At 41.7% G+C, this 25,728-nt stretch overlaps 6 protein-coding genes across 8 annotated transcripts in view; 3 read left to right on the top strand and 3 right to left on the bottom strand.

Moving 5' to 3' along the window:
- Positions 1-239: 239 nt before the first annotated feature.
- On the bottom strand, positions 240-1,921 carry LOC135440948 (probable cytochrome P450 313a4). The gene is made up of 7 exons (XM_064700368.1): positions 1,762-1,921; positions 1,504-1,701; positions 1,263-1,448; positions 1,136-1,208; positions 960-1,086; positions 324-904; positions 240-267 (listed from the first exon to the last, which is right to left on the bottom strand). The coding sequence occupies exons 1-7, from the start codon at positions 1,919-1,921 to the stop codon at positions 240-242; spliced, it is 1,353 nt and encodes a 450-aa protein (XP_064556438.1).
- Positions 1,922-4,009: 2,088 nt separating this feature from the next.
- On the top strand, positions 4,010-6,500 carry LOC135440940 (apyrase). Its single transcript, XM_064700360.1, has 2 exons — positions 4,010-5,083; positions 5,143-6,500. Exons 1-2 carry the CDS (start codon positions 4,134-4,136, stop codon positions 5,438-5,440), a joined length of 1,248 nt encoding a protein of 415 aa, XP_064556430.1. The 5' UTR covers positions 4,010-4,133; the 3' UTR covers positions 5,441-6,500.
- On the bottom strand, positions 6,419-8,597 carry Exd2 (Exonuclease 3'-5' domain-containing 2). Its single transcript, XM_064700359.1, has 3 exons — positions 8,264-8,597; positions 7,061-8,206; positions 6,419-6,932 (listed from the first exon to the last, which is right to left on the bottom strand). Exons 1-3 carry the CDS (start codon positions 8,458-8,460, stop codon positions 6,509-6,511), a joined length of 1,767 nt encoding a protein of 588 aa, XP_064556429.1. The 5' UTR covers positions 8,461-8,597; the 3' UTR covers positions 6,419-6,508.
- A 298-nt stretch (positions 8,598-8,895) lies between these two features.
- Positions 8,896-10,608, top strand: LOC135440935 (solute carrier family 35 member G1). The gene is made up of 2 exons (XM_064700354.1): positions 8,896-9,069; positions 9,134-10,608. The coding sequence occupies exon 2, from the start codon at positions 9,183-9,185 to the stop codon at positions 10,230-10,232; it is 1,050 nt and encodes a 349-aa protein (XP_064556424.1). The 5' UTR covers positions 8,896-9,069; positions 9,134-9,182; the 3' UTR covers positions 10,233-10,608.
- A 681-nt stretch (positions 10,609-11,289) lies between these two features.
- Positions 11,290-24,583, bottom strand: sals (sarcomere length short). Of its 3 annotated transcripts, none has more exons than XM_064700345.1 (8): positions 23,309-24,583; positions 15,399-15,522; positions 15,244-15,333; positions 13,516-14,266; positions 12,468-12,578; positions 12,125-12,387; positions 11,847-12,063; positions 11,290-11,635 (listed from the first exon to the last, which is right to left on the bottom strand). In XM_064700345.1, exons 1-8 carry the CDS (start codon positions 24,360-24,362, stop codon positions 11,435-11,437), a joined length of 2,811 nt encoding a protein of 936 aa, XP_064556415.1. In that variant the 5' UTR covers positions 24,363-24,583; the 3' UTR covers positions 11,290-11,434. The 3 variants fall into 3 exon arrangements, with proteins under 3 accessions (XP_064556415.1, XP_064556417.1, XP_064556416.1); XM_064700347.1 differs by having other exon boundaries at positions 23,678-24,579; XM_064700346.1 differs by lacking the exon at positions 12,468-12,578 and having other exon boundaries at positions 23,309-24,580.
- LOC135440933 (trichoplein keratin filament-binding protein) overlaps positions 11,506-25,728 on the top strand; it is a 35,440-nt gene continuing 21,217 nt past the window's right edge. Inside the window, exon 1 of the mRNA XM_064700348.1 lies at positions 11,506-11,648. The gene's annotated coding sequence lies outside the window, so the exon portion shown is untranslated. The remainder of the gene's footprint in view (positions 11,649-25,728) is intronic.

The raw sequence follows: 25,728 nt of genomic DNA, 5'->3' as shown, positions 1-25,728 counted from the left end.
ACATGATGAGGCGGTCTGCCGATATGTTCACATAAGAATTTTCGATAAATAATTATAAACCGGCAAATTTTAATTGCATATTATTATATTTATTCATGACTCTGTATTAAATTCTACGTTCTAGCTTCAGGAGCGGCGTAGTTGCTAGTTTAATGGTGACATTTTCAACAAATTGTAGATTTTTAAAATGAAAACTTGTGCTAAATTTGTAATTTCTCAGTAATTTGGCCAACGTCACTTTAATAGATAAAATACCATAACGCCAGCCTGAAATTTGAAATATATGATTTAAAATATGGATTTGTATTTCGTTTAATATACACCTCGCACCTATGCAGCTGCGCACACCCTTCGTGAAAGGTATAAAAGCATACGGATGCTTTTCCTGAAAGTTATGTGGCAGAAAGTGCTCGGGATTAAAGGAATCCGCGTCTGGTCCCCATATATCCTTGCTGCGTTGCATATGAAATATGTCAATGACAATTTGCATGCCTTTGGGTATACAAACGCCATTTGATAGCCGCACAGTCTTCGATGTTTGCCGTGCTACAAGCGGAACAGGCGCTATGAGGCGCATGCACTCACGCAAAACGAGATCCAAGTAAACCATTTGTTGGGTATCCTCGTAACTAACTGAAAAATCGCCAGCTTTGGGAAAGAGCGCTTGGATTTCCTCAAATACCTTGTCCTGGTACTCGGGAAACATGGCCAGCAGCATGAGCGTATTAGCCAGCGTCTTGGAAGATGTCTCAAAGGCGCCAACCACCAATATATTGGCCTCATCTTCAACATTCTGTCTGTCAAAGCTGCCGCGTTTGAGAAGTTCAATTGCCAAATTGAGAAAAGAATTCTTATTGCCTGTTGTCTCGTCCTGAATGTCTTGAGAGAGTTTCTTTTCCACCATCTGCAGGAAAATATATATAATTCGTTTATACCCAAGTTGGGCGTGTAACTTTTACCTTTCCGATAAACGATTTGATTTCTGTTTTTGCACTGAAATAATGCTCCTCTTTGCCCAGAAATTGCCGTACAATTCGTATATTGAGCCATGGGGATAGGATAGTGTCTGTCACGCATTCCTGCAGCCTAAATGCGAGTAGTGAATTCAATCAAATCAAATTTCTACTCTACTCACCATTCATAATGTGCCATTAGGGAACTGTTCTTAAAGCTCGGTTCTTCCTTAACACAAGTGCCCATTGTGGTTTCTGATTTTATCAAGGAACTTTTAAATGATTTTTAGTTAAGATAATTGCACTTACGCGTAGCTATGCTTAATGTAAAATGTTGCAGGCAAGGCAGTATATCCATCTCCCTGCCATCGGCCATTTTATCAAACTCTTTTAATAATATTGCCGTCTCGTCATTGAAAATGGGCAAAAAACTAAGCAAAACCTTGTGACCAAATGCGGGATTCAGCATTTTTCTATGTTCAGTCCAAAGAGGATCTGGAAGACGAAACTTAGCTGCTTTATAAATATGACAGTTATCATAACTGCCCACCTTTCATGTTTAATAAGCCCTTGCCCACAGCATCGTCGAAGATCTTATAAGGTAAACTTTTGTTCACACAATGCGGGGAATTTAGTATATCCTGCGTCACTTGAGGATCGCTGACAATTAGCAAAGGTAATGGACCCAGCCAAGTGACTAAAGTAGTGCCGTAACCCTTGATGTAAGAACCAAGCAGGTTAAGCAAGCCTATTGTACACAAGTTAGCATATTAAAATGCACTCAAGCCTTGTCTGAGGGTTACTTTACCTTCCTTATGCCGCAGCTTGTGCGCTATTCCGATTAGGGGATACCCTAGAGGACCTGGAAATTTCGCAAAAAACTTATAAAACTCACGACGCGACCACAGATAATAAGTTCCCAGCAAAGTTAACAAAACTAAACACAATATCAGCAAAATTAAATTCATGACTGATCTCTGAAGCTCGCGCGAACTGTACGATCTAACAAGCAAAAATACTTTAAATATCTCAACTTAAGCTGATCTCTTATATATGACCGTCAGACATTAGAACAATTAATTTTTTGCACATACAAATTTAATAGCTGTTGCACTTTTCATTATACCCTGAACCCATTAAAAATAGGTAAAATGTTATAATGTATTTGTGCAAATGTATGTAACAGGCAGAAGAAAGCAACTCCAACACCATAAAGTATATATATTCTTGATCAGCATCAACAGCCGAGTCGATCTAGTCATGTCCGCCTGTCTGTCCGTCTGTCCAAGGATCTTAGAACCTATATGAGCTAGAGACTGAAAAACTTGCAGAACTAGATTTTTTTCTGATAATCGATAACTTCTCCCGTTTCCAAGCAATCGATAAGAATCGATATAGTCTCGTAAGTTATAAGAGCTGGGGTTACAAAATTTGACATGTAGCTTCTTGAAGAGTATATGTATATCAAGTCTTTCATTTTATAGCTATCGCCACTTTCCCGCTACCACCACATAGCTACAAATCAAATAAATAAACCAATTTAAACTGCTAGGGACTTGAAATTTTAGCTGTAGGTCCTCCTAATGCCCGCGCAGATCGAGGTTGTTTCCGATATTCGATAACTTGCCCCATTTCCAAGTAATCGATAAAAATCGAGCAATTTGATCAATTTCGGCAAATAATATGAGCTAGAGTCACCAAACTTGACATGTAGCTTCTAGACTAGTATACATATATCAAGTATCTTTCATTTTATACCTATCGCCACCTCCCCGCTACCACCGAAAAGCTATAAATCAAGTTAATTATCCAACTTGTATTGCCCATCAATTTAAGCCACAATTTATATGCAATTGACTTTTTGAGAATACACAAATATTCAATATTCTATTCTACAATAAGATGTACTGACGAAAATTTCATTAAGATCGGTTAAGAAACACAAAAGTTATATGCGCACGTGTTAGCAGAATAGCTGCTGCGCAAATTCCAAGAATTTCTGTACATGTACACACACATACATTCATGCGTGTTTGCTTTGAATTCTATCAACAGCATTGCAATTGCGATTGTATTGTTTTCTGTGCTGCTATTTTAATTGGTTTTTTCTCATTAAAGCTCAATTATTGGTGTGGCCCTTGAGTAGAGGCAGCGGCAAGTGGTGCGGCTGGTTCCGAGCTCAAACCCTGCCAAGGGAAGAATTTCTAATTTTTTTTTTATTTTTCTTTACTACTACTAAATCAAACGAGCGCGTAGCGCGATCTGCATTTGGTGTTGAAAGAAGAGGGTTCAGGGTATCCCCTAGTCGGGAGCTCCCGACTAGAACCTCTTACTTGTTTTTATTTAGTGCCTATAAGCACACTCATAATATATGTATTTTTTCTTTGGAGTTTTTTCCATTTTAACAACAAAGTATAATACTCTGAGCGTCTACCTTTAATAATCTTCAAGTTATGCTTAAAAATGAAGACAAAAATCGATATTTATTGATTTTGAACATTCGAATAAATTCAGTTTAATATCTGTTTTGTAATTATTTCTGTACCAGTTGCAAAACCGTTTTTATCCAATTTCAACACATGCATTGTATAAAACGCGATTCTGCCAAGTTTCAAAGTGTTAAATAAATTTAACTTTATTTTTCAAAAGCTACGCTTAACAATAATTTTCAAAAAATTATGTTGAAGTTTCAATTTATTGGCGCCTAAGAACAAGAAATCCAATTTAAAATCGATTTCTTTAAAATGTTGAATACTTTGTAATCGAACTATTCTACAATGGAACTTTTAAAGTGACTCGCAAGTCAGCTGTTTTATGTTGTTGGCAGGTATCGAAATTTAATCGCTGGAGGAATCATAACATCCATTGTACTCAAACGAGCAAAATCGAACTTTATAAAGCAAAGCTTGCTCCATTTTGAATTGCTGCCGCTTGAAAAACGATAAGCAATCAGACAGAAACGATTTATGCAGTGAGTATTTGACTCAGTTCAATAGAACTTGCTATCGATCTATCGTAGATAATCATTGGCCAGTCAGCTGATTTGTGTTGTTGGCAGTTATCGATATGTCGTCATTCGTGGAAACTAAACAACAGAGCCAAAACGGACACATCACATAAATTAAGCTGGCTGCATCTACAGCCTTTTCGCTGCCACGCTGCCAAAATTCGAAGTTCTAAATGCAAAGCACGACGTACGGATTCAGGGATTTGGAAAACTCACCGCGCACCATGCATATGCGCGACTGGCGTTCCGCCCTGCGTACGCCAACCTATCGAATTGGCAATCGCACAGTTCGCTTTAATTATCATTTTGCATTGCTTGTGTTTTGTGCTTGTATCCTCGCGCTGCTCTTTCTATATGCGCGCCAGGGCAGTCGCAGCTCCTCCGATGGCTATTGGCTGCGCAGCCGTTATGCCAGCCAAGAAAACGCCGCCTCCCTAGCCACGCCCTACAATACAACATATCCACTGACGCCGCCGTTGAGCGTGCAGGGCGGCGTTATCAGCTATCGCATCGCCATGATAGCAGATCTAGATACCAGTTCGAAAATTATCAAAGGCGATGGCAGCACAACGTGGCGCAGTTATCTCAAGAAGGGCTATCTCACGTATCTGCCCAAAAAGCAGGAGATACAAATTAGCTGGGACGACGGTGCGCCCACGGCGCTGGAGTCCTCGTTTGCGCTGAAGGATCGCGGCATGGAGCTCTCCGAGCTGGTCACATTCAATGGCAAACTGCTCAGCTTCGATGATCGCACCGGGCTCATCTATGAGCTGGCCAATGACAGGGTCATACCCTGGCTAATACTGCTCGATGGCGATGGCCACAATGCGAAGGGCTTCAAATCGGAGTGGGCAACCGTGAAGCAGCACACGCTCTATGTCGGCTCCATGGGCAAGGAGTGGACAACGGGCATGGGTGAATATCAGAATAATAATCCCATGTACGTGAAGGCCATAAGCACAACGGGCGAGGTGCGCTCCCTCAACTGGGCGGAGAACTACAAGCAGCTACGATTACAATCGTTGCAGATCAACTGGCCCGGCTATATGATACACGAGAGTGGCGTCTGGTCGCCGGTGCATCAGCGCTGGTACTTTCTGCCACGTCGCTGCTCCAAGGAGAAGTGAGTGGCCGCTGCTCAAATCGTTTTATTATCTTTGATTCAATTGCTCTTCTCCGCAGATACAACGAAACCTTGGATGAGCACATGGGCTGCAACATACTAATCTCTGCGGATGAGCATTTTACGAGTATAGACACGATTAAATTGGATGCCGCCAATACGGTGGCCACACACGGCTTCTCCAGCTTTAAATTTCTGCCCAATACAGAGGACTCCATTATTGTCGCGCTCAAAACTGAGGAGCTCAATGGCAAAACGTCCACATTTGTGACGGCCTTCAGCGTGGAAGGCAAAACCTTGTTGCCCGAGACTCGCATCGAGACGGACTACAAATACGAGGGCTTCGAGTTTATTTAGCGAAGCGTCGCTGCTGTGTTTTTCAGTGTATATAGTGTATTATCTGATATATATAGTCAAGTTTATCTATAGTCAGCTTTAAATATAGTAAGCTTAAGTTATGTCTGTTAAGAGATGCTCATAGACCAATGCCATTCATACTAACGCTGTTTAACATACTCTGTTTACCATGTGACAAAAGGGGGTATATTAGTTGGAGCTATGTCTGTCTGTCCGATTGAAAATTTCTTTTATTATTTTTGCATATATTGCATATGCTTATTTATCTATCAAAGGCAGACTCGAATTAAGTATATTCACGTACAGGGAAAACTCTGCTTACGTACACTCCTTTTAAGCGGACAACTCCCCTGGCCGAATATTTCTTCTCAAATCATATTTTTATATACATACAATTTATAGATTCGGCTCGACGCCGTCCGCCCAATCAGTTCTCACTGTAGTGTGTTTAGATAGTGTTATCAAATTTGACAGGTACATGATTGACAATTTCCTTTAAATTGATGTTCTTAAAGTTTTAATATACAACAAAATTGAAATTTTATAAACACAAAAATAGTTCTTACCCAAACTGATCATCAGGCTAATTGTTCCTATAGGTTCTGTATGATATAGTAGTCAGCTGTTGACAAGAGCTTGTTGTAGGTAAAGAACGATATAAAACTCGCAATGATAAATAAAATGTTTGGTCTGGCTAGTTTAAAAAAAAAACAAGTTTTTCACAAAAGAACTTAATTTTCAGCCGATCATTCCTATGATAGCTATAAGATATAGTGTTCCGATCGGGCCAGTTCTCACATGCCTCCAATACAAATACGTATCTATGCAGTTTCATCAAAATATTTTAAATTATCTCATAGCAAATTAAATTATCTCATCTAGAATATATATACTCTCATGGACTGGTAAACAGAGTATTGTGCAGCGGCTTGCCAGCGACTGGAAATTATTTTAAAATTTTGTGACAAATTTGGAATCTTGTATTTCATACGCAGCAAATGCCAATTCGTATTTATTGTAATGCATTACGTGTTTAACAGAGATAAAAACTTGAAAACTATCACACTGCTAGGATCTAGCTACATTATTTATACTAATTGCCGATTCCAGACCTGCCACAACCAAATCTTCATTCTCGATGCGACCCTCGCTGGCGCGCACCTCTAAGCGATCCGCATTGTGATTAACATTCCATAGCTCGGGCAAAAATCTTGGCTGCATCGTGCGCAGAAAATGCTCCCGCCACAAACGTTCCAGCTCCACGAGGCCCCCAAATTTATCGCGATATATTTGCACCACCTTCTTGCCATGCTGGCAATATGACTCATTGGCCACACGGCACTCCAAGTCGGCGGCTTTTTGCAGCAGCTCCGGCGTTATTTCGGTGGTGTCTGTGTAATAATCCAAAAGGGTTTTTTGCAGCTGTGCGACTTTTTGGCTCGGTATGCGATCGCTCTGCGACAGCAGAGCCTTGCCAGCGCTCTTGACGTTTCTGGAGAGAATCACAAGCAGTTAGAATAGATGCTCCAGCAAACCGAGTTTCGGCTCGAACTTTTCGAGTTGCAGACTCGAGCAGTTCGAACCTAGTTCGATGCAAATGAACTAACCAAGACAACTCACCTGAGCTGCTGGTCATCATGGTACTTGGAGACGCCCTCGCCATGGCTAAAGGGCGCCTCGCATGTGGACGCCAGCTTGTTGCGTATCTTGTTATCCGATATATTGCTCAGCTGATGACAGCTGGGACAGAGCAGGAGTATGTCGTGGGATGTGTGCGATTTCATGACAACGGGAAAATGTTTGCGATATTCGCGTGGCACCACATTCTTCCGTATATAGGCATCCCGCCGCCCGCAGACCACACACTGGTTCTCTTTGGGCGTCTGATAGTAGCGACCCACATCTCCGACCGCGCGACCCGCCGGCTCAAAGTTGAGGCGCACCGTAAAAGGATTCTCGCTTATTTGTGTGCCCAGGTTCTGATTTAAGTACCAGGAGGCCTTGCGGCGATCAATGGTGCAGAGCAGTTCGCCATCCGGCGCCTCCAGCACGCAATTGTCATAGAAGGCTTTCGACAGAGTGCACAGATTGCGCACTTGCTGCTGCGGCTGTTGTTGTGGCTTCTTGTTCCTCTTGTGCTTGGCTTTGCCTGTCAGCCGGCTGCTGGAATTGTCTGTTTCTGATTTGCCCAGGCCCGCAGCTAAGCCTTTGGTAAAGTCCACGTCTAAAAATGGCTCTATTTTTGGACGCAGCTGCTCGAATTTGGGCTGACGCCAATCCCAAAATGTACGCGGCTCTAAATCTCTGGAAAGCTTTTGAAATATGGCCACAGCGGCGAGGGCATCATTGGCCGCATAGTTAAGCTGTGCGGCCTCCAGCTGTGGCGCCTCCCAGTTGGAGCAGGCCAGCCGCCAGTTCTTGTCCAGCACATAGTTCAGATGTGTCTGCGATAGCTTGCCCAGACCCTCCGCCGGATGCCCCGACATAATGGCCATGTAGCGCAAATCGAGGGTGCTGGCGACGCCGACGCCAAAATCATGCGATAGCTTCATGGCATCATCTTGCGGTGCCACGCCCACCTTGATAACGGAATCATCCTCGAGCAGCTCACGCAAATCCCTGGGTATTTGCTTCATGCAGCACAGACGAAAGAGCGCACAGAGACCCTTGTGCGAGCTGAGTTGGAGCAGGGCCACCGGCCTGCGTGTGCCGCCCACAGTGATCCATTCGCAGTCAAAGCCCAGCACCTTGAAGGACTCACAGTGGCTAAAAATGGTTGGGTTAACCAGGTGTGAAACTCCGTTTAAGCCCGTGCCCACTCACCTCTTCAGCTCGTTTAGAATACGTTGCGACTCGTTCACCGAGGTGATAACCTCGATACGTTTGTGCTGCAGCTGGAGGGGACTGCGGCAGAGCGTTTTCCATATGTATTGCCTCTGCCGCACGAGCACATATACCAAGCCCAAGCTGGCGGCAAGCAGAGCCCAGCGCTTTGTGTTGTTGGCGGTTTGGCTGTTCATGGCAAGTCGAAGTCGAAAAGTGTTGATGAAATTACAAAATATATCGAAATTACAATAAACTACGGCCCCGATAGTCCGATAAAGAATGTTAGAGCTGCCTACACGACTTGCCGCCAAACAAAAATTTGAAAAGCTATCACAATTATTTTTAAATGGCACACTGCTCTCAAGCTCAGACTTCGGACTTCATGATATAATAAGTTTCTTTTTTTTTTGCCATATTTGAATTACTATCACATTGCGCACTCTGTTTACATTAATTGTTATCGCTGTTAACCCAACGATAGCTGCGCTGCTCATTAACATAACTTTCTGAGCTTTGGATTATATTTGCAGCACGTTGGCGGTTCTGTTAAACAGCACTGTCGCCAACAGCAACGACAGCTGTTAATTAATTTGCAAAAATTTGCTCGTGCTTCAATCAAATGTTTGTGTATGAAAAACTATTAATTAAATTTTTTAACAACAAATAATAATGAAAATAATCACAGTCAGTCATGTTAAGTTAAGAAATGCTGCATTTTAGCAGCCGCAGTTAATTGCATTTTGCCTAAAACGCTGCAACACGATTGAAAAATCGATTTTTCCAAAGCAATCAAAAAATAACAGGTAACATAATTTAATAACGGCACTTTGTAACGCCTCGTTTGCTAACCTAATTAAATGCTTGCAGGATGTGCCAGTAAATTAAATAGTAGACTAGCATCTTAGAAAGCGGCACAATGCCAGAGAACTTGGAATTGCATCAGTTTGTGGATGGCACACGTCCGGGCGATATATCAAATCAATGGCTGGAACGACTTAAAACGCGCGTAAATTGCCCATATTTGGGCATTATACTGGCCACGCTCTCATCGCTGTTCTTCTCGCTATGCTCGGTCATAGTCAAGGGCCTGGTGGATGTCAATCCCATGGAGCTGGCCTCGTTCCGTTTTGTGGGCGTGCTCCTGCCGGCCATACCCATACTCATCTATACCAGGCAGCCGGTATTTCCAGAGGGCAAACGCGTCATCCTGCTGCTGCGCTGCTTCATGGGCACCACGGGACTGATGCTCAGCTTTTATGCCTTCCGCCATATGCCGCTCGCCGATGCCAGCGTCATCATCTTCTCCACACCTGTGTTCGTAGCCATATTCGCACGCGCCTTCCTCAAGGAGCCCTGCACGCTCTTCAATGTGCTCACCATCAATATGACGCTGCTGGGCGTGGTGCTGATAACCAGGCCGCCGCTGGTCTTTGGTGATGCGAACCGCCCCGCGGTGGATAATGAAAAGTATTCGGATAAGACATATGACATCTGGGGACCAGTTGCTGCCATATCATCTACACTGTTTGGTGCCAATGTTTATATATTGCTGCGTGCCCTCAAGAATCTGCACTTTTCGGTGATCATGACGAACTTTGGAGCCATTGCCCTGGTCTATACACTGATTGTGTGCGGCTCGATTGGCGCCGTCTGCTGGCCCAGCTGTGGACGCGATCGCTGGCTGGTCGTCGTGCTGGGCATCTTTAGTTTTCTGGGTCAAATCCTGTTGACGCTCTCGCTGCAGGTGGAGCAGGCGGGTCCGGTGGCAATTGCCCGCTGTGCCGACATTGTGTTCGCATTTATCTGGCAAATCCTGTTCTTTGGCGAGGCACCCAATGCGTATTCGTTGTGCGGCGCCCTCATGGTCGTCAGCTCGGTTATTTTGACGGCCATGAAGAAGTGGGCCATGACTTTGCCCCGGGAATCCTCGCTGCGCAAGCGTTTCCGTCTCATTCTGCTGGAGTAGACCAACTATTAGCTGTAGTTGTAGTTAATTCGAATGCTTTAGGTATGTAAGTGGTTTCTCAACATTTAAAATCCAATTTTCATCGGGCATCGGGGAACAATGCTCAAAAACTAATACGATAAACTAATTCATACACGGTTTAGACTTGGATTATTAAAAAGCTCAGCTTATTATACAGAAATAGGCGCATTATATACTCACTCACATATTTAACATAAGCATAAAGTTTTAAAGTTCGAGCGTGATACTCATACCATCTTAAAAAGTATTCATACATATGACTATGATATATATACACGTATAACTCTAATGTTTTAGTTTAGCCAAATTCATTGACTTGTTGTTTTGTACATTGTTATACATGCTTACACTAAAGTATTTCGAAGAAAAAAAAAACTAATTAATAAATACAAATTGTGAAAAAGTAAAAGCCGGTAACAAAAATTTAAATTTGTGAAGTGTTTGCAGTTTCTTAAATTGTGGACAGGGGGCGCTGCGTAGGCAACAGCTGTTACCTTTCGATACTTGCCTATATGCAGCATCTAAGGTACTCAAAGATAACATGCAATTAACATGGCGCAACCTCGAATTATATCTAGTCCTGTTAGGAGCGCGTCGGCGCCATCGGTTAGCACATCCCAACGCAAATATTACACAAAGTATATAGTCACATTTTTACCATAATTTGAAGATTTGAAAATGCCAGATTTACAAATGCAATAAGAGAGCGTTACATTAGCAGCTGCGTCAATAGCAGCTGTTTAATACATGTAAAAACAGATAGTGCTTGTGACGTCATCCGCTTTTGTGAGGGCATCTTGAGCAGCATGCAATTCATGTACTCAAAATTAACATTTGCTTAACATAGTGTAACCTTTCAGTGTATTAACTTTGCTAACAGCGCGTCGGCGCCACCGGTTGCCACAACAAAACCCAAATGTACTTGAAACGCGACAATTACTCAAAACAAACAAACAAACACGCAATTTGCCGGCGAGAAAAATAATTGAAGTGAAATCAACCAATTTGCAGTGTGAAGGTGAATACATAGTGTGCCTTGAACTTACATATGTCGATAATATAATTATATTTAAATACATTGAAAAAAGGAACACTACGCAAACAGTAAACAAACACGTTGTACATTCGATTCTTTTTTTACTGGGGAGCAGCAGCTGTTTTTGTTGTTGTGATTAATGCGCCTAGAAACCCAAATCGGCAATTACCGCATCCAGTTCGTCCTGCAGATTGGTGGCCCTGGAGCGCACCTGTGAAATTTGATCCTGCAAATTGTCCACATTTGCCTGCAGCAGCACATTGCATTTCTTCATTGCCGCAAAGCGACTCTCGTGCTTCTTCACGCGCGGCTCCAAATTGCATTTCTTGGCGGAATTGGCGGCATCCTAAGGAGCAGAGGTAAACCGTTATATATATATAAATACATGCATATAAGTTAGCAGATATTGTTCGGCATTGCCCGGACCACCTTTTTTCTGCTAATTGTATCAATTCAATCATTTACCGCACGCTTATGGCGGTTCATCAATCAGTCAGTCAATCATTTCAATCAATTATCATTTGTATAAGAAGATGCATCGCATATGGTGTACTTACTTCCGCTTCGGATTCGCTGCCCGATTCCTCTTCGCTTTCTTCAGATTCCGATTCGTCTGACTCCTCCTCGGACTCTGCCTCTTCTTCCTCGTGCTCCTCTTCGGCTGCCTCTTCATCATCCTTGTCCTCGGCATCGACTTCGTCTTCGTCCAACTTCATCGATGCAGCCATCTTTTGCACCTCCTTCTCCAGCTTTTTGAACTTTTTGTTCTCCTCTCTGCAAGGAATCTATTATGAGCGCAAACTCTGCAATTGATATTAAAACATGGCCGCCCTACTTGAGTATAACATGATTCTTCTTCATGGCCTGCTTCAGTGCATCCTTCTCCTTCTTGGCGGCCTCCTCCTTGACCTTCAGCTTGGTCAGCTTACTGCGCAGCACCTTCACCTCTTTGCCCATTCGGCGCTCGCGTCGTTCTGTCTTCTTCTCCTCGGGCTCGTCGGGATCGCTTTCGCTCATCTCCAGCTCCAGTTCAGGGGAGCTGTCGCGACCGAAATGCGCATCGCTTGGTCTTCTGGAGCCGTCCACTGAGCTGCCGCCCTACATTCACAATAGATGGATGGATTAGGCAAACATCTCTCCAAAGGCAACGCCTGACCGAATGCATCTGTGGGCATTACCTTGTGATTGGTCACCCTCGCACCGTAGTAATCATCGTCTTCGTCCTCGTCGTCGTCGAAAGCAAAGCGAAAACTAATATGCGGTCTGTTAGTGCTTGGAGTCGTATTTGCCTTATATAAATAGCGATTGCGTTGGTTAAATCGGTTAATGTTTTTAGTATGCGGGATATAGAATAGAAGCAAAAGCGTTGTCTTTGTTTGTCTATTTGAATCGATTTTCTTAATATTACAATATCTAATCTTCATTTGGGAAACCCATCTTGTGTTTTTGTGTGTGAGAAGTGTGCATAACACCTTGAAGACTGCGAAGAAGGGAGGTTGAGATAAGCTTGAGGCATCAATCATATATTGAGCCTTATCTGCAGCTATGAAAATCGCATAGAAAAGCGACTCTTAAAAGAGAAGAAAGCAAATTCAAAGGAAAGAACATCGGGGGAGGGCAGAGGGAAAGTGAGATTAAATAATAAGATGTGCGGAGATTGAGAGAGCAGGGAAGGCATGTGAAAGATAGAAAGATGGGAGAAGAGGGAGCCAAAGAAAAATAAGAAAAAACGAGGCAGTGAATGAGAGAGAGAGAGATGACGACTGAGCTGGAAAAGGTCTTGAAAACGTACAAATTGAGACAAAGAATCTGGCTAATTGCCGCTGCAGATATCAGTAACCCGCCCACATCTCAGCAGCCCCTCCACACAAATGTCTCAAGAATGTGTGTCGTGTTGTCAGCTGATGTGTAATTATTTATCGTAGGTGCTGCTACAACTACAACAACAACTACAAAAAAACTACAGTCAATGCGAAAGCGACTAATTGCGATTGCTTTGTTAGCTGGTTTTTTAGAATTTTTTCTTTGGTTTTTTTAGGCTGAGCTATCGCTCGGGAGGCGGCGGCGCAGACGGCGCTGAAAATGTGCGAGAACAGGTGGATATGTGTGGGTTATGACCCCAGCTAGAACTTCAACTGACAACACACGGCATCTTCTACTGTCTAGTGCCACGCCCACAGTTGTTAGGGTGGCTAGGGGGGGCGCCCCGACGGCGCTGTCGCTTACCTGCAGCGCAGCTGCCAATTTGCGCTCAAGCAATTGTATCTGTCGCTTTTGTTCCTCGATTTCCGTTTTCGCCTCGACAAGCAGCTCGCTTGTGTCATGATAGTTCTTTTCCACCTCCTTGGACACCTTGCGCGCATCCTCGACTTCACGTTTTAGGGAATTGACGTACGCCTGCTCGGAGGTGGGCGTGGGATCCATGGTGGCCACAATAACATTCGAGCCATATTCCAGATTCTTTTCGCGCGATTTCTCACGCTCCAGCTCCGTCTCGAGTGTGCGTATTTTGGCCAAGAGCTTTTTATTCTCCCGCTCCTGGGCCTCACGATTGCGCAGCTCAAGGGCCAGCATTTGCTTGGTGCTCTGCAAATCGTCGCGTATCTTGTCAATGTCGTCCAGCTCATCAGGACTCTCCTCGTCTATGGACATGGTGGACACTATGCTCGGCCTCGAGCTGCCCGCTCCGAGCGCTGTGGCACTGTTCGGACCCAGCGCATTGCTGCTGGGCGCCTCGCTCAGCATATTGACCTTTGACTGCGACTTGTGCAGCTGCTCCTCGATGGTCATCTGGCGGCGGAACTTGCGCAAACCCCCCAATATCGGCTTGCTGCGATCGTTTGTCTGTGTGGGACGCAGCCTTACGCCGCCCTGAATCTGCTTGAGCAGCTTATTATGCGAATTATCCTTCTCTGTCTCATAGATGAATTTGTCATCCACTTTGGTCATCGATTTGCATGTCAATATGGGCTGAGATCTAAAGGAAACAAAAAATAATGAAAAATGAATCTTTGCGTATATATTTGCATTATATTTACAATAATCTTTTGCGCTCTCAGTATTTTAATATGGTTCATTCTTTAAATTACAAAATTTTCGACAAGTTTTAGAGAGTTATCCAAGTTTTTTCTTGGGTTCGAATAATAGAAAAGGATTTAATGCACATTTTAATATCCTTTTCTTTTGAAATTTAGTATCGCAAAATTTTATTTGAATTTGATTTTAGGCATTAAAATCTGTTAATTAGATATCATTAAGGAATTTGTGATATTTTGTCACGAGATTCTCTGCAAAAGGCCTTCAAATTGACTTTTTTATCCCCAATGTGTCCCATTTTTTGGATCTAATCAATTAGATTAAAATTTAGCACGCTAAATTGTTATTTTTATCGTTTTGTGGTGTATTTTAAGTTATTTAGGTTGGTTTTATATTAAAACTTATTTCAAAAATCATAATAATGTTAACTTTGAAGGATTTCCGTCTTTTAGTTAATTAAGGTCGAAGCTCTTTAGCTAAAAATGTTGTTGTCTGTGGAAAAAACACACAGTAAATGGACTCTGACGCTTGTAATTCTGAACAAGTTAAAGCCTCAAGCGTGCCAAAGGGCCTGCAATCCTAGAGTTGATAGCAAAGTCTGCGCATGATGGAAGCAGGAAGTTTTTGATATCGTATGCAGCCAACCTGCTCAAATTTGTATAAAAAATAACCAACTTTAATCGTTTCAAACTTTTATAACTTTGTGAAAAGTGTGGCGTGTTTCCCTAGATTTATAACTTGTGGGTTTTCCTTTGAGTTCTAGATTAAATTGATTTCTGTATAGAATTAATTGGTTGGGATAAAACCCTTTTTATTTGCCAGTTATTTGCCACAGCTGCACTTGAAACGACTCCATTTGCAATCGATTGTGAGCGAACTGGAGCCATTTATTTATATAATGGCTAATGAGCTGCTCACCTGTCGTTGCATGCCACGTGACGCAGCTTCTTGCCGCTCTCCACCTCCTTCATCATCTCGGACCAGTCGGGACGTCTGCGTGGTCGTGTTCTGTGCAAAATGAAATAAATGATGGCTTAGCTGAAAGCAACCAGGAGCTGCGCTTGGCCACTTACTTGAGCTTCTCGATCGTTTTCTTTTGCGTTTCGCTCAGCACCCGCTTCTCACCCGCCGTCAATGGCGGCGGCGGCGGTGGCGGCGCCTTTGGCACCAACGAGGGCAGCGGCGGCGGTGCGGGAACTGCAAAAAAATAAAAAAATATATGTGGAGTAAACGGTTAGCTGTGTGCTTAACTGTGTGTGGGGTGGAATTGCAGATGAATGGTCGAGCTTTTATTTCAGCTTTTTTTAGAGTTGTTTTTTAGCTTGTTTTTATTTTAGCGCATAAATCGTTTAGCGCTGCGTGCACTCGCGTTTATTAAATATAATTTTAATTTAATGAGTTTGCAATTTGTGTCAGTTTGTTGTTTGCGCCAAGTTTGCCCCGCTCCCACTCTCTACCGCTCCCTCTTTCAGCTGCAGGCCATACATATCAATTGAGTTTAGTCTAGGATTGTGGGGCTCGTTGTGTGTGCTTGTGTGGAGGGGGGGGGGGAGGGAGAGGGTCTTTCCTCTACATTCCAATTCGTGTGTCTGAAGTTACACTGCATTGGCAGAGATTGAAAAGTTACTGCCGTGGCGCCAGATCTACCCACGTAGCTGAGCAGCCCCACAACCCAATTTGTTTTATTGCCTTAACACCTCCTGCTTCGCAAACCCCCTCTTTTCCCTTTCTCCACACACAACCCCCCACTGGCAGTCGGCTAAAACTTTGATTGCATTTTTTATACACTAGCAACGGGTATTGTAAATCTGTCTGGAAATGTGTTTTGCATAGAAGCAGGACACATCAATCGAGGAGTCGTAATAGTTCGTCTGTCCAATTAAAAAGCTGCCTTAAAAACTATCTTTTTGCAGCTAATCAGTCTATAATTAAGTTCTGCTTGAAACTTGAACTAGACATTCAAGGAATAGGGCTGTATTAATATGTAAAATATGTGAAAAATCCTGCCAGCATCGCAACACGTTATCATAAAGCGGCCATCTAGCATATAGATATATATGTACATCTAAGCTATCGATCGAGAATTATGCTTATATCAAATCCTATCATAAGAAATATCTTTCATTAATTTGCATGCGATAGTTTGAAATAAAAATAAAAATTAAAGTTTTATAATCCGTTTTAAGCCCAACCGGTTGGTAACTGGATATCAAATTTATTTTCTACTGTGAACCGAATACGAATACAAAATCAATGAACACATAATTTTTCTCAAAACTTTTCATTTTTTCAAAATAACCTTTGAGGGAGAGTCAATCCCAAAGCAAAAATGACTTCGACAGTCTTTTAGAAAGTAGACTGGCAGCTGTGGTTCTTATGTATATCATATAAATTCAAGAATTTTAATATGACTCAAATGTATTCAAAAATATTTTTAGACAAATTCCACCCGCACATGTGAAATATGAAGGGAAAAAAGCTGCAAACTCATTTCTTACGTAAAATTCGCATATGTCCCATAAAGCTAGGGCATTTAATCTTCGTTTTTTTCTTTTTGGTAGTTTCTGCCTTATGTGCGTTTCGCTTGGCTCGCCTTTGGTTCGGGTTTGGGTTTTAGTTTCAGTTTAGTTGGCTTAAAGTCTGTGATGCGCTTTTGCCGGCACACATTTTTGGTTAACTGGGCCCAATTAGCTTGTAATGTTTGCTGCCAGCTGTTTCGTAACGTTGCTCCAATAAATTTCCGCTTAAATTGCTGGCCTAACAAGTTGCCAAGTTCCACAAATTTACCATTCTTTCACTTTCAAGTTCGGCCTTGTAATTAGCAATTGAGCGAGTTTACTTTTATTTTTTGTACACAAATATATATGTCTATATATATAAATGTGTATGTATGTATGCCCGTATCGCTTGGGCACACTTTGTGTACAATACTTTGCATTCTTTGCAGATACTTTCAGAGTTAAAACCCTGAAACCCCGAGTCGCCCCCGCAGGTTGCTGACTTTTCTTTGTTGTTGTTAAAAAAGTGCAGAAGTCAAACAACTGCTTAAGACAATGGCCGTGCGCGCGCGAGCGCCAAGTGATGAAAAGCTGACAAATCTGTTAATTAGCTTTGTTTGAATGAACCCAGGGCAAAAACACCTCTTCACCCTCCCCTGCCCTGCTCCAAAACCATTTTGTAACTCCCTTTCGCTGCTATCCTTTTGTCTGGCCTGTGTGTCTTCTTTTTTTTTGTGCTTTGGGCTTGCTCGCTCGACGCGCCCGACTGAATCTGCACTTAATCTTTAAGTGCTTGGCTGCCTCTTTGTGGTGCATTAGATGCTGCTTCTTATTACTCCTATATATAAGTATATATAAATATATATATATATATGTATATATATATATCTATATATGTATATACTTTGTGTGTGCTCTGCACCTGGGCTTTGAAACTAATCCCGAACTCGTGTTACTTTGGCTCAATGAAATCAGCGCCAAACTTGATTATTGTCTGGCAGTTACCCGGCTGCATGTTAATGTCCCTGTGCACCCCAACTGCTGACTGCTGGGTCCTTGTCTTTTTTTGTTGGCTGCCATTTGTAGTCAATGATTAAAATACGTGGTCAACTTTTTGGGCAGCCAATTGAGCGCTCGTTTAGTAAGTTTCGCTTAATTCGTTTTAGTAATTTATGGCAAAGCTCTGGCAAAAGCGGCTACCTAAATCTGTGCACACACCCGCACACACACCCGTCCACACACACCCACCCGCACACCCGCACACACTCTCTCACAAACAAAAAAACTTACCCAAACTTGGGCACCCGTGTAGCCCAGATAAAACTCTTCATTCATTCATTCATGTCGACAAAATTATTTCTTATTTAAATAAAATGCTGAGCAGCATCGTCTCTCGAGTTGATGCTCCCACTTAATATACCGCAAAAGCCCGCACTTACAACGACGCCAAAATGAATAGCGGGGTATGTAAACATAAATTTTGTGTAGCCCCAACCTAAACCACCAGCCCCCACCCGGTCGTCAGATCTTCTTGTTACTCTCTCCTTCTCCTTCTCCTTCTCTCTCTCCTTACCCATATTGTGTTATCATCAACTGAGAATATTCTATGCATGCACAAATGTTGCCGTTGTCATTGAATCACGCTGTGCGCCGAGCGCTGAGCTGGCCCCACTCCAAGCCCAAGCTTGGAGGGGGCATTAGCATGGACTCCACTTTGATGACTGACTTTGTTCGCCATTGTCTGAGCTTTTCTGGCATGATGAAGCGCTGCGCGGAGAGTCTGCCATATTTTACAGTCCCCAACCGTACTGGCAACAACTGACAGCCCCTAATCCCAGTCGGGCTGCAGGCGCCTGATTAACGTTTTTCATCTAGTTAATAACTATGTATTGCCAGCTCATTTGTGGCCAACTAACCACACTAGGCAACATGGTAACTGTTTTAAATAAGCGCTCACAATTGCACTATTAAAGGCAGTTTTCATAATGCCCTTTTAAAGTTTCCTGAAATTTTTACTGAAGCTTTCTCTTGGGTTGAATGTGAGCTCTAAGATGAGCTGGTCAATATTAGCTGGAAAAATGTAACGTTATGAGCCTGTGTGGCTTATATGGCTGAGTGTTGAACCGGCAGGCGAGAAGATGCCGGTTCAAATTACAACAGAAATTAAATTTCGTATACGTTGAGCGCCTCCGGCAATAAACTAATAATAGCTTCATTTAATACCTAATTAATTATTTCAGCAATTTTAAGCCTCTGTTTTGTGAATTTCACATCTAAAAAGCTGTTTGTGCATTCTACACATTTTAATGCTGGCCATGTTGGGGTCAATTTGGTTGTCCGCTGGCTATTTATAATTTCGAAAACGTAAAGCGATATTAAATATCAGCACTTTCCAGTTCATAAAACACATGTCACAGCATATGCATCGGCGTAGAAGCGCGCAGTCTTTACAAATTATTTGGACATATGCGTTGCAATTATTTATTTAGTGGACCATATGAATGTCGTTCAGTGTAAATATTGGCAAAGTGAATGCGTCATGACCAAATTTGAATTGGCCTAATCATCTTTTATGCCCACCAAAAGAATCCCCAACCAACCCCCAAAAGCTGCACCTATTGAAAGTTCACATTTCTAATGGCAGCTAAAAACGTAGCAAATAAAAAATGAAAAAAAAAAGAGAATATAGCACAGCCGCTACATGTTCTCACACACACACACACGCACACATCTATATAGATGTAGCTATATAGGGCAGGCTCATTTAAATAAAAGAATATATATATATATATAAATTTTTTGTCCATCCGCTTGTCCTTTGAAGACATTTACTGAGGCTTTGCGGCCGCCTTATTTTTTATATATTTTTTTTATTTTTGTTCGTTTTTTCGTTTGTTTTTTTTTAGTGCGTATATTTGAATATAAATGGCGCATTTAGTTCGACTATATCAAGCACATGGCCATATATCTTGGCCAGCTTTTGTCCTTAAGAGTACGAACAGTTACTCTGTGTTCCCTGTCCTTGTTCCCATCTATTGATAGTTGTTGGCTTTAAGGCCGCTTGAGAAACAAAACAGAAACCATCTACGAAAGTGCCTTTTCCACTCATCTATCCTCATCTGGTTTTAAACATTCCACTTTATGTTGTAGTTTTGACACAATGAGCAATAATCATGAATTTTACTTAGACCATAAAAAGAGAGATGAAAACACCCAGAAAGTCGGCCCAAGACGTCGTCCGAGCACATTAAATAAATGTTTTTCTTTTCTGTCTGCATTGTTGCCTTTTTTTCTTGGCTTTTTTTATGCGCAATACCCATTCGAAATGGGTAAACAATAGGGTATAATGGTTGGGTTCACTTGCTTGTGATATACAGAAGGAAGAACTCAATTGGCTTTCTCAGAGTCTAAGAAAAAGGGTCCTATTATTTCGAAAAACAAATTCTTTTAATGCAGGGTATCATGTTAAATTAAGTATATTGAAAATGATCAGTTATTATAAATCGATAAATATTGAATTTATACATAGAGAAATAACGAACGTGTAGGTCGAAAAATATATAGAAATGTCAACCTTAAAATCAGCAAATATTGTATGTATATGTCGTTTTATATCGACTTAACAGGTCGATAAATTTCGAGTGTGGAAATTAAGAAATATCGATTTTAAAAATTGGAAAGTATTGAATCGAATTAATGAATGTCGATTTTAAAAATCGACTAATATCTAATGTGAAAATTTATCTATATTGACTTTTGGTCTACAGCAAGCTTCGAGCTGAAAATGTCTCTGTGTATGCATATATTTAAGCTGGAATGTATAACAAGCTATTTACAGGGTAGCTGCTAGTCATGCCCACTTCTTTCCTATTTATGTGACTGCTTTAAAGGACAAACATTGGGCACAGCGGTTACCATTTTGTTGAGTGACCTGCCTTTTCGCATTTTCTTAACCCTCGACCCTTCGCACGCACACCCGCTCAACACCTCACCTCCTTACCAGTCTTCTCTCATACCCCACTCGAAGGTTGCCTTTTGTTTGCCTGGCAAAGATTAGGACGCATTTGCGGTCACGTTATTGCCCACTGATTAGGCCATGCTGGCAGCTTGCCCCGCCCCGCACACCTTAAACGTGCACCCTTTGCGCCTTACTGTCACTTAATGGGCTTTACACTTCATGTTTGTTGCACCCCGAGGGGGGCTTTGCTTTTCAATTTGTTAACTTATGCAACTCACTGTGATAATTCTCAAATTGAGTATTAAAATTTGTCCATGCCTGCGGCCACAAAATGCATTTCGAATATTACAAAATGTACCTAAATTTGGAAAATTCTATCGTTATTTTTTTATGCTCTTGGTCTTTTCTATTTTAATAATAATAATTTGTGTTTTGGCCTTTGGATCGGTGGGTGGGAAAACCGTTTTGCGCCTCTTTCGACTCAATGCACAGCACTCACTAAAAATTTAATAAATAAAATATGTTATTTATATTGCTTTTTAGCCCTCTCTGTGTGTGTGTGTGTGCCTGCCTGTATGTGTGAATGTGTGTCCTTATGTGCTTTGTCGTTTTTGTTTGGGCTCACAAATTTTTGATGAAATGTTTTCATTTAATACTTATATTCCTATACGTAGTACGAGAGTACTCTCATAGATGCAATACACATACGAACAGCTCTAGATGCGTTCTTCAGTTGGACCTGAATGGACCTACACACACATATGCATTGGTATGAGTAACAGGTACACACACATATATATGCAGCTAGTCTAGAGATGGTCACATGACTAAAAATATTCCGTCATGCATAATAAAACATGCAACAGAATTGCATTTGTATTTCGTCTTTTCTGTTTTTTCCTTATTTTTGATATGCTGGAATCCCAGCTGAAGTTGGAAATGTCGTCTGGTATAAATGGCAAATGGCTTGGGACTTGGGTAATATAACATACTAAACTTGAAAGTAATATAACATATATATATATACGTGAATTTTAAATTTGAGCTATGTTTCGCCTAGTATTAGAGCAAATGTGTTAACAAACAAAGCTTTGCAGCGGATTTTGTCATTCATTTGGTTTTCTTTTTGGACAGAAAAAGTTGAAATAATATTGTCTTTAGAGAAACCTCTCAAACTTATGAAAATATGAATTCGTTTTGTGTAGATACAACATTGACAAGTGCAGGATTTGCAAGTTTTTCACAGTCTGTCTGTTTATTCGGACGGATTCTGAAGTAGTTAGATCCCCTTTTCTATAAGTTATACAAGTTTCATAGCAAACTAGCATTTACCCTATATATAGAGATTTGTTATAGATATACAACATATATATAATGTCTACAATTTAAAGAAAAGGGAAAAGGCGTTTTGGCTCTGGTTTAATAGAAGAACCTTCCAATTGCGGGTTAGTCTTAACCTTATAATGGCTGATCTCCCTCCTTTAAAATATTTATATTTTTCTTTCTTTCGCTCACTCTCACTTTGCTTAATCTGTCGTGAAACTTAGCTTTTGAACTCTTCTTTGTGCCGCATCCTTGACATTTTTTGAATAATTAAAAGCTTTTACAAAATTGAAGAATTTGTATCTTATGTGAATGTAGAAAAAGTCTGTCTGACCCTACCACTAGCGAAATTGGATGATAGCCTATATTTTCATTTGTTTTATATATGTTTTGGCCTTGGCTCGGTCAAGATTTTAAGCAAATTGAGTTTAATTTAATTTTTCAATAGATGATTATAAAGATTTTCAGCAAATTTAATATTTTCAATATCTTATATTGAATAAGGAATATTTTAAATTTGTTGGCCTTGAGTAGATGTGATTTATACGGACTTAATTAAGTTAATTTAATTCAAAAATTTCGATATTCAAGTTTTTAAGTACATGTGATTTGATTAGAATTAGAAATTAGATTCTATTTATTAAACTCACGCTCCCACCTCTAAACAGTTATACTAGACGTATAAGCAATACCTGTGCTGTTACATATAAAATATCACTCATACGCTACGTTTGTCGCGTCTGTCTCTTATATTTTATTCATTTCGCTGTGACGTCTGTCGGCCTTGCCTTTGCGCCAGTATTTTAATGCCCCTTAATAAAAAATAGAATAGGTGAGGGGAGAGCGAGAGAGGTGGCGGGCAACCAACATAAGAGAGTGAGAGAGAGGGCAATAGAGAGTTGGAGGGCAATCAATAGACAGGTTAAAATGAGAAAAATGTACACGGCCGTGTTCATTGATATATCAACTGGCTAGTATTTGCAAAATACCCTATAAAAATACCCACTAAAAATATGCATATTTTGGCCGAATTACGCGAGTTGTGTTTTAGACATTAGCGAAGCGCGTGGTTTAATATATTTACAGCATTTGTTTTTTGTTTTTGGCGATCCATTAGAGTTGTTAATCGGGAATTGTTTGCTTAGCATCCGGAGTTGCGGCTCGATCTTCCGCTCGCAGGATCGGTTGCGGGATCGTCACTTACCATTTTTGATGCTCGGTTCGCGTTTTATTGAGGGCGCTTTCCTCAGGGTTTTGGTCTTGAATTCGGGCTTGGGTTCTTCTTTGGGTTCTTTGAGAATTTCATCAACTTTGGGTACCTTTTTCAGCACTGGTCGTATTTTTAGCAGATTATCGGTGCTCTTGCTAGGCAACGGCTTCTCCTCGCGCTTCACGTGCCGCAACTTCGGCTTCTCCAGCTTGAAGCGCAGACGACGCTCGCGCTCCTCCTCCGTTTCGCCCTCGACGGCCTCATCGTCATCGTCGGGCGCCAGTTTTTTCATCGATTTGTCGCGCTTGACCACAACGCTGCGCAATTTGGGTTTCTCTAGGGTGAAACGTTGTGTCAACTCACTTTCCTGCGGTTCCGGCTTCTTGTTGATCTGCGTCGGACGCAGCTGTGCGGCCTTCTTCACATGCTCCGGCAGCTTGGCATCTAGCGTGGTGTCGTCTTCGTCGTCGTCGTCGTCATCGTCGTCATCTTCTTCCTCCTCATCGTCTTCGTCTTCTTCGGTTGCTTCCTCCTCGGTTTCGGTTTCTTCTTCACTTTCCTCCTCCTCCTCTTCGCTTTCTTCTTCCTCGGAGGAGGATTCGGGCGGCGGCGTTGGCTCCTTCTTCTTGGCCGCGGGCTTTTTTGTTGCCAAACTGGCCGACGCTTTCTTAACAGGCTCTACGGCTGATTTCTTTGCTGGCTCTGGCACTGTTTTTTTCACGGGTTCCGCTTGCTTTTTGCAAGCTGCTGTTGTTGTTGCTGCTGCAGCTTTTTTCACGGGCTCTTCAGCTGTCTTCTTGGCTGTTGTTGTTGCTGGCGCTGCCTTTGCTTTGCTATTGCTTGTCGTTGTTGCTGCTGTCGCTGCCTCTTCGCCATTCTCCTTGGCGGCTGCTGCCTTTTTGGCCCAGGGCGTTGTCGCTGGCTTTGTGGCCGCATCCTCTTTCACCCATGGTGGACGAAATGTGGTGCGTCCGCTGCTGCCGGGGCCAGCTGCTGCTGCTGCTCCTTTTGTTGTTGTTGTGGTGCTACGGGGCGTCACGAAGGGCATTTCAGGGCAACTCGGCAACTGTTTTCCGTTCTGTTAATTCTCCAGGGGTTGTTGTTGTTCTTGCTATTCGCCCACTTTAGCTCGTCTATTTGCACACACTTTTTAAATAATTTTCTGTGATTTTTATGCCGCGTTCTTTGCGTTGTTGTTGTTTTTGTTGATGAAAACACAAAACTTTGCACATTAGCACCAGCGCGGAGCGGGCGGGCGACGGGCGAACAGTACACTTGGCTCACTCGCCACTTGTCCAAAAGTTGTTTTTTTTCTTTTTTTTTTTGTAAAATTTTTATTTTATTTTTTGTATATTTTTTATGTACATATATTTTTATTTTTGTTCGTTTGTTGTTGTTGTTGTGTGTTGCTTGTTGTGCTATTTATTTAAATTTCTGTGCTGTGGACGATGAGCAACAGCTGTTTAAAATATTTTCAATACTCAATTCCGTATATATTTGGGTATGTTTCATTTTGAGAATTTATTTATAAATGCATGCGCTCATTAGCTGGCGGCGCATTTGTTGTTGCTGCTGCCGATGTTTTTGATGTTGTTGTTACTATTGTTAGCGTATATGTTTTAGCCAAAATGCACAGATAGAATGTAGGCCTGTGTGTCATAGTAACAAAAGGCGTCTAAAACTGTTCAAATTGGCCAAATTTTCCGGCTCTAACAAGCTGTGTTACGCGTTTAATCCTATGCATTTTCAGCTAACTGCCACAACAACAACAATAGCAACAACAACAGCAGCAACAACAAACGACAGCTAACAATTTGCTATGCCACTGTGCCTCTGATATGTAAAAGGCGAAAATATTTAATTTTAGGTTCTTTGTGCCAGCGAGAGTCAAAAATATCGTCGGCAGAATCAAAAAAGAAGCAAAAAAAAAGAATGTTCGGAAAAGCGGAAAAAAAATCCGTGCTGGCTCTGACGCTTGCGTCTTTTGCCGCTTTTGCCTCGTTTCACAAAGTATACAATGAAACGCACACTCACACACAGACAAGCACATTAAGGAGGAAAATACACAAAAAAAGCAGCACCGAGAGAACGAAATGTGAATTTGTTTCATTCCATTGCCAGTTTCCATGGTTTTTCTCTCATCGCCTTTTTTTGCTTTTCCATTTTCCATTTCTCCAATTCGTGCGACGGCCTTTTGCAAATTTTGTGTTCATTCTTTCTTTTTTTTTTTAACAAAAATTCAGTTTTGCCTTCGCGTTAATTAAACATGACATGCAAATAAAAATTTTACTTATAAATATGCCGTCATTAGAGGCGGAATTATATAGCGATAACCAGCGATTTGCGCAAAAATTATTGCAATTACGAAAATATTTGATTTTATTCAAAAAAAAAAAAATATTTATATTTTAGAT

This window comes from Drosophila montana, unplaced genomic scaffold, assembly GCF_035044405.1.
Source record: "Drosophila montana isolate Dmon_TW-CO22-7 unplaced genomic scaffold, ASM3504440v1 contig_1761_1, whole genome shotgun sequence".
NCBI lineage: Eukaryota > Metazoa > Arthropoda > Insecta > Diptera > Drosophilidae > Drosophila > Drosophila montana.
The sequence above is the reverse complement of the archived record's forward strand: the minus strand, read 5'-3'. Positions and strand labels throughout refer to the sequence as shown.

Excerpts from the sequence above, each read along its gene's own strand:
- LOC135440935 (XM_064700354.1), top strand. The coding sequence starts at position 9,183 with ATGCCAGAGAACTTGGAATTGCATCAGTTTGTGGATGGCACACGTCCG.
- LOC135440940 (XM_064700360.1), top strand. The coding sequence starts at position 4,134 with ATGCAAAGCACGACGTACGGATTCAGGGATTTGGAAAACTCACCGCGC. Across the intron at positions 5,084-5,142 it reads CGTCGCTGCTCCAAGGAGAA|ATACAACGAAACCTTGGATG; the intron begins GTGAGTGGCCGC and ends TCTTCTCCGCAG.
- sals (XM_064700345.1), bottom strand. The coding sequence starts at position 24,362 with ATGCCCTTCGTGACGCCCCGTAGCACCACAACAACAACAAAAGGAGCA. Across the intron at positions 15,523-23,308 it reads CGAACCGAGCATCAAAAATG|TTCCCGCACCGCCGCCGCTG; the intron begins GTAAGTGACGAT and ends ATTTTTTTGCAG. Across the intron at positions 12,388-12,467 it reads CGAGGGTGACCAATCACAAG|GGCGGCAGCTCAGTGGACGG; the intron begins GTAATGCCCACA and ends TTGTGAATGTAG.
- LOC135440948 (XM_064700368.1), bottom strand. The coding sequence starts at position 1,921 with ATGAATTTAATTTTGCTGATATTGTGTTTAGTTTTGTTAACTTTGCTG. Across the intron at positions 1,209-1,262 it reads TACATTAAGCATAGCTACGC|AAACCACAATGGGCACTTGT; the intron begins GTAAGTGCAATT and ends TGATAAAATCAG. Across the intron at positions 1,087-1,135 it reads CTAATGGCACATTATGAATG|GCTGCAGGAATGCGTGACAG; the intron begins GTGAGTAGAGTA and ends ACTCGCATTTAG.
- Exd2 (XM_064700359.1), bottom strand. The coding sequence starts at position 8,460 with ATGAACAGCCAAACCGCCAACAACACAAAGCGCTGGGCTCTGCTTGCC. Across the intron at positions 8,207-8,263 it reads ATTCTAAACGAGCTGAAGAG|CCACTGTGAGTCCTTCAAGG; the intron begins GTGAGTGGGCAC and ends AACCATTTTTAG. Across the intron at positions 6,933-7,060 it reads CATGATGACCAGCAGCTCAG|AAACGTCAAGAGCGCTGGCA; the intron begins GTGAGTTGTCTT and ends GATTCTCTCCAG.